Genomic DNA, 10107 nt, shown 5'->3' with positions numbered 1-10107 from the left:
CTGCATATATAAATTACTATGTTGTAATTAAAAGCTAGAACAAATATTTTTTTGACTTGTTCCTTAAAATATATTGATTCTGTTCTACATGTCTGCCCAAAAAATAGCTTCATGTCCCACTGAAAATTATATTTTTTTTATGCAAAGAGGAACAGACAACTACCCAAAAATTTTACCCCAAATTACATTATAAAAAAACCGGTCATTGACTCTAATATCCTGCACGCAGTATATGCTCATACTTGCAGTATCTCTAGGCTGAAACTGCTCATAATATTTTGCTGTAAACCTGAACCTAATACAAGTGAGAGGCTGCTTTAATTTTTTTAGGAGCAGTTCTCCTAGCTGCAAAGGCATTGAAGACAGCCTGGGAGACACGATCTGTGCGATGCTGCTCTTTATTGTCACAGGTACAGAGTTCTGATGTGGCAATGCTGCACATTCAGGTCATCGAACATTTACCGATCAGGAAGGGCTTTTCAGTCTCTAAAATGATTACAAATGGTTTTTGCCAGAACACACTCATTATAAGCAGTCTGATCTCAATGGAGTCCTACTATTTTATTTTGAGTAATAACGGCAAAGTCTTACCAACTGTTGATGGAGATACCATGGGGTTAATTTATATTCACGTTGGAAAAGCAAAGCAGTGCTCCCTCTCAACCCTGACAGATCCCACAAGTCTTTTCAGTAGTTGATTGTCAGGTTGTCCCCATCTATAGCTTAGCGCTGACAACAGCTCACGGTTTATTTGCAGCTTTGAAGCCTGGTCCTATAGTGTTTCTCTTCTGACAGTAGATGAATAAAGGTGTCACTGTGGGAGACTTTTAGCCGGCTGCTATAAAAAGGACCCTCCTTGCCGTCCCTCACAAGATCCTCTGGTTCACTTTTGGAGTTTGCGGTTTTCCCCTCGGCTGAGTTTAGCTCCATCAGCTCCAATTCGTGCTTGGCAGCTGTTTCTAAAACCCTCTGTTTGTTATAATACCTGACAAAGTTGTTAATGATAGGATGGATGGGAAGGGCGATCGCTATCACCCCGCAAAGGAAACTGATGGCAGCATTCAGTTTTCCTAGTGTTGTTTTAGGGTATATGTCTCCATATCCAACTGTGGTCATGGTAATGATTGCCCACCAAAATGACTGAGGGATGCTTTTAAATAAAGTTTCAGGGTGGCTTTGCTCCATGGTGTAACCCAGGGCAGAAAAGACAAAGATTCCAACGGCCAAGTACATGAGGAGCAGCCCGAGCTCCTTAAAGCTGCGTTTCAGGGCATACGTTAGGGTCTGGAGCCCTGAGGAGTGCCGGGCAAGCTTGAAAATCCTCGCGATCCTCATGATGCGCAGGGCCTGGACAGCCTGCTGGACGTTGCTCAGTTCCATGAGCTTGGCTCCCAAGTGGGTCAAGGTGAGGCTGACATAGAAAGGAAGTATTGCTAGCACGTCGACAATGTTCATGAAAGACAGGGCAAAGTGGAGTTTGTTGGGAGAGGAGATTAGCCTCAGCACGTACTCCATGGTAAACCAGCCTATGCAGGCTGTCTCTATGCTGTCCAGGGTCGGGTGCTCCATACGGTTCCCCTCCGCATCTACGACCTGCAGGTCTGGGATGGTGCCCACACACATCACGACGGAAGAGATCAAAATAAACAGAAAGGACAGAACAGCGATCACTCGAGCTGGGTAGGACGATTCTGGCTTCTCCAGAAATTTCCAGATGTATTTTTGGCACCTTTTCCAGCGACTTTCCGAGGCATCTACTCCCAAGTCATCCAGAATCAGTTGCACCCTTCGAGCTATTTCTTCCAGTTCCTCCTTTTTTTCACTTAGATGAGTTTTGCAGCAGTCATCCAAAAATTTCAGATCCACTTTCCAAAATTCCATTTCGTTCTTGAAACATATGGGACATATTCCTTTCTTCATGTGAATTTCCCCAAAGTAGTATACGTCAATAATGCATTTGAAAGCATCTGGATCTCTGTCAAAGTAAAACTCTCTCTTTCCAGGATCATAGTCATCACAGAGGGAGAATATGCTATCGTATCCCCCCGATAAACAGTTGATCAGCTCTGCCAGCCGTGTTTCTGGGTATTGATTCAGGTTATCTCCATAGAACACCTGCCTTACCCCACCGACATTGACTACAATCTCCATTTCTTCATTTTTTCCTGATCCGTCTGTGTCCACATCTGGAGACCTAGAGTCACCTGCCATTTTAATTATATCGGATTTTACTTGATTTTTAGCCTGTTGTCTGGTTTCAAAGCTTTGTGGTTTTAATTTCTCATGAAAGCAAATCAGCGCCGAGTCAGCTCTATTGCAAATGTTACCAAACTGACCCGGAGTGGTGGTGGGAAAGGTTACAGAGATAAACCTGCGGTCGGGAAAGCCTCGCGAGGTATGCAACAAGCTGCGGGGAAAAGACAAGTCATCGGGCTGCTGTGCCTGCAAGCAGGATGTTAGAAAGCTCCAGCAGATTTGAAAGAGAAGAAACCATTTAATAAAACTCACCCCTCTGCTCAGTGCTCGAGAGTCTTTTCAGGTCCCATTCTCTCTCTAAGAGTGATATTTATTCACAGGTTGGAAGTCACGGCAGAGAAATAAATCCCGTGCTCTGATTAATGCAACGTGCAGTGAGTGACAGTTCTCAGAGAGACAATCAGCAGGGTGAGCCCACAGAAAACTGTTGCCGTTTCTCTCTTCGATTCCACAGATTTCCCTAGAAAGCTGCTTTGAAATTTTGTTTCTCTTTCCGTTTTCGTTTTACTTTAAGATCTTCCAGAGTTTATCTGCTGACTCTTGCACGCAGTCAGTCGGTGCAAGCGTGCAGAGGAGAAACTTGTGCTTGTTTTCCCTTTGCAGTTTCCCAACACAATAGGGAGCCCAGGCGGCAAGGAGTCCTTCCCGAACTCTACCCTCTTCTGGTGAAACCCAGCAAAGCACCAGCTACACGGAAAACACAGCTCAGCTATTTATACGCCTGCCTAGCCGTAAAATAATCTGTTTCTATACTGCCATGCACTGTAATGATTTTTTAAAACATTTTTTAAAAAATCAAATACAAACCACAGTCATGTATAAAGTCGTTCCGAGCTGCAGAAAGACATCCAATCAATCTCTTCTGATGGCAGAAGCCAAAGAAAAAAATACTGTGTTTTGGAATAAATGCACGACATAAATCTTGCTCTCAGCGGGACTGGAGCAAGTCTAGAGTAATTCTCTGTCAGGACACTGAGTTACTGTAGATTTGTACCTTTGTCATTGGGAACCAAGCAGAGACCATAAAGTTTTCGTTGCAGCTGCAGAGCAAAACTTTCCCCGCAGTCTGCGCACATTTCCCAAAGCTCCGCGTCCTCAGTTTTAGCTGCGTTTTCTCAGTCTGCTGTCAGCTGATCCTGATGAGTGTTTGAGTAATTTACAATGCCTATGATGACTTCTCAGTGAATGCTACTAACCAGTAGTGCTTCATACTTCACCCAGTGCTTAACAAGTAGGAGTAGGACAAGCATTTCCTTTTGTTTTCTCCAAATTCCAGGGTTTGATGGACATTTGTTCCCCAGACCCTTATGTGCAGATGGGCCGATCACCATGCTCTGAAATGCTTAAATCTGACTATACAGTTCATTGCAGTGGGTCCTGAGGGCTCTGATCCGGGAAAGCCCACAGTTCGTCAGTTAACTGTTTGTGGCCACAGCAGAATGATCAGCAGGTTTGGATCTTTTCCAATTTGCTGGCTTCTGAAAAGCTTGTAAGTGCAGGGGAACAGAGAGGGGCAAAACAAACTGATAGTTTGCTTCTTTAGGCTTATGTCCATCCTGAGAGAATGGCGAGAGCTGTGATGTGCCCACTGTCCTCATGCCTGTGTCACCTGGCGAGGGGGACCCTGTTGAGCATGCTGTGCTCCAATTCCAATCCCTTGCAGGACACTTCTGGGGGATTAGTCAGAGGTTGTGCACCAGACCTCAACTTTACATGGAGCACTCACATAGCCTCCATTACTTTACCAATAGCCCTTGGGGGTAGTTCATGACACTCAGGGGTGCACGAGCCATGAGTTAAAATCACTGATCCAGCCACTTCTCAGACCTCCCAATAACATTCCTCGTCCCTGAGCTCTTGCGTGATTGAGGAGAGTAAAAATGTGAGAGGGATGCAGTTGCAAGAAATTTGTGAAACAGAGGAACACAATCCTTTCTCTTTGCCTGGCATGCACATCCATGCACCAATTCATAATGTAAAAGCTGTAGCCAAGGGGGATTGGGTTCTTGCTGCTCTGTTACAGTCATCCAGTAAATGTAACACCCAGACACCCAGTGCCGCAGTGAGAAATAAGCCGTGCATGAACCGCAACTCCATAAGCTTCTTCAAATGCCTGGGTTGTGTCACTCATATCTGTGCTGCAGAATAGCACGGAGGGCTAGGAACAGCGACTGCAGGGGCTGGTCACCTCATTCAAGTGACAGTCCCAGGAAAGCGGTAGTATCTATTAGTCTACGCCTAAGTCATACTATTAATCTCTGGAGGTCAGTGTCACCTTCATGTGTTCCTGAGGGTACCACAAAGTGTGGGTGTAATACAAGGTATCCCTTGAATTTTTTTTCCAGGCACATATGAGTTTACTGAGACTTGCAAGCTTCTTGGGACAAGAGAAATATCTTGGATATCTGGAAAAACCCTAGGTTTTGTGGGCTCAGCAATAAATATTTCCCCACCTGGGACTTCCTTGCCCATTAACATGAATGATTTACCTTGATTTTAGTCTAATAAATTTTAAGATGCCAATAGCAGTTACACGCTTGCGTGTACTGCAGATGGGATTACTGACTACCAGTTCTTGCAAAACAGAACAGATCTGGGAAAGTTAGGTTTAAAATGTTGTCAGGCTGCACCAGTATAGGGAAACAGGTTCTTTAGGTTTAAATCCTCAGATTTAACCATCTCAGACTCCTACTCTCTTTGGTCAATGATTCATTCCAGTCACCTTTTGGCTTTTGTCCAGGTAACGATAAGAAATCAATGCATGGTCCGGCATGACCGACACAGACAGGACCACCTTCATATCCAAAAAGGCTCCTCTCCCCACTCCTGTAATTTTACAGAACAAACACCTACAAAATAGGCACACAGGATTAGTACGTACATTGTTCAGTTTGAAAGGTGAAATCAGCTCCTCTCAAATGATAAATCTCAGCACATTCTCGAAAGGTTGGGAAGAAACTATTTTTGAAATGCCAGATCAGTCCTTATAAAGACTTTACTTAGTGCGGCTGCTAAAATCCTGGTGCTTTATTCTCCCTCGTCTTGCACCTTTTCAGAGTTCTTTACACCTTTCAGTGTGCCTGTCAAATGTTAGAGATCTGGTAGCATTTTAAATCCACTTTGACAAATGTAAATGATCCAAAGAAGGGTCAGGGAAAATCATAATGAATTAAAAGCTTGTTTTTATAGCTGAAAAGAGTGAGACAGGCTTACTTGATGAATATTTTTTATCAGACATATCGCAGAGCAGCAACCAACAGAAGCGGAATGAATAATTTGAAGCAAATGATTTATTTCACTAATTTAATTCATTTTTCATCCATGAAAAGAGAACTTCTCTAATCTAAAAATTTCAATAGATAATTGTTGCCCTGTAATTCATTTATGAGTAGTTTGCTGCAGTTATTAGGGCTTCTAAATTCAACTTCTGTTTATTTATCTGGACTGGGCAAACAGGTGAAGCCGTGCTCTGTGCCTGCTGGAGGCGATGCGTGCTGACAATTGAATTCCTACAGACTGAATAAGAAACAGGGAGGGGGTTTCTTTGTCTCCGTGCTTTGGCTCAGGGAACAACACGTGGATTTGAACTGACAGATGTGTCAAGTTTTGGCTGTGGTTCAGACCAGCTCCTTCAGGAAGGAGGAGGCACAGCCAGACCTCAAGCCCTGCAGCCCGAGGGAAAGACTCCCGGATCACCAGGATCAGGCCCGGTCCCAGCAGGGATGCCTGGTATCTCCTGGGGGTGCTCAGATCACCACGGAGCTTGGACCACAAGGCGTAGGTGGAGCTCAAATACAGCTCCCCAGTGCCACCGAGCCCCGCATGAGGGATGCAGACGGCACCGAGCACCCACAGCCCAGTGCCTGGGGACCTGCAGCGAGAGCAGTGCTCGGAGGGTGCTGGAGCTGCAGGTTTGGGTCCTTCATTGCCACTTTTTGGGAGAGGACCTTCACTGCTGGGTGGTTTTGTGCCAGTCTGGGAAAAGAGATTGCTCCTCTTGAGCTGTAGTCTGGCTCATACCACACTCCTGAAGCCCAGCCAGCACCTCTGCCCTCCTGGATGATGCACCCACCTGCTCCCCATAGAGCTATGGGCAGTAGATGTGGATGAAGGGGCATGAATGGGTTAGAAGCCAACCCTGGGGAGATAAGATCAGACTCCACATGGAGAGGGGCGTTGAATGCAGAGGCAGGAGCCAGGCAGCCTCTCTGCAAGCAGGCTGTGGTGTAGTCAGCCCCCTGCACTGAGCACGGCCCAGCTTTCAGTGTCTGGGACCATGGCGGCACCTTTGGCCTCTCTCTCCTCCTGGACTCTACAAGGCATTTAGTGCTGTGTCTACATATGCAAGCTCATGAAAGTTCAGGGACCTGAATATGACTGTCCAAGCAAGAAACAGTTAGAATGCGTCCACCCTACACTGACCAGCTAACATGGACATTTCCCAGCCGTCATGTGGCCATCAGAGACCATTCCCAACAGGCCGTTTGCAGGCAGCCACCTGTACTGGAGACTAAAAGGACTTCCTAGACTAGATAGAGACCAGTTGCCAGTTGGCCTCAATGCCTAGAAACATCCTTGGGCACATGTAAAACTGGTCTAGGCCGTAGCAAGTTGTGCTGAGTCACCTGCTGCCTCTGGGCACCTGCTTTTTAGGTACTATGATTTCTGTGTTGGACACTGTTGTGTGGCCCTCAGAGGCCACAGAACTAACACCAGGCTTGGAGTGATGGGGGTTCCTACTCCATATAACCCCCTCACCCACCCCTCTTTCTGCTATGTCATATTTGATTTTTAAACGACACTCACAAGACTGGAACTGTGATGGATCCAGCAAGAGATCTAACACGCAACTTACTTTCAGCTAGATGTAGACTATGGAGAGACACTCAAGACAAGAAGATGTGATGAAAATGTACCACAGAAAAGTCAATCAGAGACCTAAAGGAGGATGACGAATGGAAATATCTTGCTCTTCCTCCTTTCCTTGGAGTATTGTGGGGATAAAGCTTGCAGCCAGCTGCACAGGGATTGCTTCAGGAGCTGACAGCACAAGGTTCTGTGTGGAGGAAGCACCATATAATTACTTCATGCCAATCACAAGAAAGGGGAAGCAGATAATCTGGAAGAAAGAGAAGCAATGAATGATGTCGTCGTGGGCTTCAGAAAGAGCAGGTCATGCAGAGCAGCTACTCTGATTACTTTACCACCGCCAGCTTTAGTAAGAAAGAGGAGCAGGAAAGACTTTGCTGTAAGAAGCCTTCAGGGTTTCCAAATCTAAGGTGGCTTCTAGTGGTTAGTGAGGCAACCTCACAACCCCACTGGAAGATCCAGCACACTGTCTTTGGCAAATTAATCCAGCTACTGCAATGTGCTGTTTTATCCTTTGTAGCTCAATATTGCAAATCCGTTTTCAAATCGTACCTTCTTTTACCCTTATGACTTGCTCTGCAATAAAGCCGGCTGTTTTGACACTCCTCAAGAAAACATGGGTTTGCGTTCCCACAGGTGCTGTGGTTCCCAGCATGGATGTGGGGTCACTGCCATAGCACCAGCACCAACCCCATGGGCTCCCCCAGTGCATCTGAAGGGCAACAGTGCATGACTTGCTCTCATGGACTGTAGCACCAGGGTGTGCGTGGGGGAGGCGTGTTGCGGGCACTCAGTGTCAGCAGGAAACCTTCCTGATGCTCATGGTATCAGCTCATGATCTCAGCACTGATGTACCTCTTGTGTATGTAGCCATGAGCTCATGGAGGGAGTCCGAGCCTTGGCATGAAGCCTGTTCATGGCCCACAGCTCTTATTTCTGGCAATGTGTGAGTCTTTCACATCCCTCGATATGGGAAAAGAAAGGTCTGTCAAATGCGAAGTGAGTGAAACAAAATCTCTAAATTTTTTAACACATGGCCGTATTTTGTATGACATTTTCTCAATGCATTAGACTTCCTTGAGATTGTTATGTCGAAAGCAAGAGATTAAAAAATATCTGAATTGAGATGGGTATCTGGACTGTACCAGCTACCTTCACCTTGCGAATCTGGTTTTATGTGCCTCTGTCTCCAGCATATTTATGTATTTGTGCACAACTATTATTTCAGATCAAACAAGTCCTTCCCCAGTTTATTTTCCCTTCTCTTAGTTGCTTTGATTCTTTTTTCAAGTTCAAAATTTATACATACTCAGTCAATTTATTTTAGCAGATCTTTTAATTAATTCCTTATTAAGAGACTGGTAATAGCTTGCTGTAAATTTTAATTGGCCTTGCTTTCCATTTGACATTAATGAGTCTATTTTCCCATACAATTAAACCTGCCTTAAGTGACCACTCAGGGGACCAGCCAAATCTATGATTTAATGTAAATGGCTTTAAATAAATAAGATGCAGCCTCCACTGCAAGCAGCTAACAGCTGGCTTCAAATTAAGCATATCAGTGAGTCATGAATAGGATGGGAGTTGAAGATGCTGTCAAAGTTTTAAGGACCTTGTCTTGTTTACAGAGTCGCTGTGTTTTGAGGAAGGACTGGAAGTTGTGCTTCCTGCTCTTAAACATTGTCATCAAAAGCTTTCAGTTAATATTTCTCCCTTTGAATGTTGTTGCATGTACAAAGAAAAGAGAAAAAACAGGTGACAAAACTTCTTACAGTTGCAGAGGCAATGGCTTCAAATTAAGAACTGCACAGCTAAGGTTTTGCTGGCATTGAGTACGGCAACAGTCAAAAAAATTGCCTGTGCGCATGTAATTAGGGGCTGTATCATAATGAATATGCACAAGGTGGTCGAATGCAGGTTGCATGGGTGACCTCAGCTCTGGCATTTCCCAGCTTCTGCGCCTCTGCCTCTGCAATCCCACTGGTGACTTTTATCATGACTTGCAGAACACAGTTTCTCACAGGGCCCCTGTTGCGCTGGTGCTGCTGCCCGGCAGCATCCCTGGAGCCGCCCCAACAGCTGGAGTGAGGGACCCCTGGCAAAGAGATGTAAACGGTACTAGGGTGAGTGTAAGAGGGCTGTTGGTGGTGGCACCGGTGAAGTGACTGGGCTGGCCTTCCTAAAGGTGACCGTTCCCATCACTACTGAATCTTATCATTACTGACCCAAAGAAAAGACCAAGAGCGTGCCAGCAGAGAGGGAGGTGGCAACGGGCAGACTGTTTGCTAAGTTTCGGCAGCCAAGACATGAAGCCAGTTTCTAAGCCTGCTTGGGGAGAGATTTTTAATGTGTTTTAATGTGTTTTCTTTTAAAAAAATCCAACACTGCAGGCCTCTACTCTGCTTGGAGTTAGAATAGTGATTAATAATACTCTGCACAAGCTATTGTTCCTAATTCTTTGAAAGGAGAGCTTGGATAGCAATTTAGGGTGTACCATTTCACAATATAAGATCTCTTTATATGAAATAATATTTTTATTGTGGCCAATCAAAATAAGGAATATAATCAAATAATTCACAGTAGACACGGTCAAAAGCACTCCTGTATGTGTACCCAAAGAAGAGGAAAAAAAATGAAGTATTTTCTGGTGTGGAAAACGTTGTAAAGAAAACCAGCTGGAACAAAACCATGGAAAACATTTCATCAGTGTGCTGAAACAGCAATAAAAAATAAAATACTTCCATTGATCCTAGAAAACATTGCAACACTGAGGAAAACACAGGCTTCAGTGGAGCCTGCAATTCTCGCGGGCTCTTGTAAGTATAGTTATAATTTTCCTTCTCTTGCTGAGTGGTACAGGACAAAGGAGAGGACGGTGTGTAGGCAGTGGCAGAGGCTGAGTTCATATCTTCACACATATGAAATTATTGATGCTGTTCCCGTGGAGGAATCCTGTGGACATTTGACTTCATTAAATCCTGC

At 44.9% G+C, this 10107-nt stretch overlaps 1 protein-coding gene across 1 annotated transcript; it reads right to left on the bottom strand.

Annotated features, from left to right (window-relative positions):
* Positions 1–387: 387 nt before the first annotated feature.
* KCNF1 (potassium voltage-gated channel modifier subfamily F member 1) lies at positions 388–2870 on the bottom strand. Its single transcript, XM_074578359.1, has 2 exons — positions 2509–2870; positions 388–2407 (listed from the first exon to the last, which is right to left on the bottom strand). The coding sequence occupies exon 2, from the start codon at positions 2209–2211 to the stop codon at positions 748–750; it is 1464 nt and encodes a 487-aa protein (XP_074434460.1). The 5' UTR covers positions 2212–2407; positions 2509–2870; the 3' UTR covers positions 388–747.
* Between the last annotated feature and the right edge of the window lie 7237 nt (positions 2871–10107).

This window comes from Larus michahellis, chromosome 3, assembly GCF_964199755.1.
Source record: "Larus michahellis chromosome 3, bLarMic1.1, whole genome shotgun sequence".
NCBI classification, from domain to species: Eukaryota; Metazoa; Chordata; class Aves; order Charadriiformes; family Laridae; genus Larus; species Larus michahellis.
The sequence above is the reverse complement of the archived record's forward strand: the minus strand, read 5'-3'. Positions and strand labels throughout refer to the sequence as shown.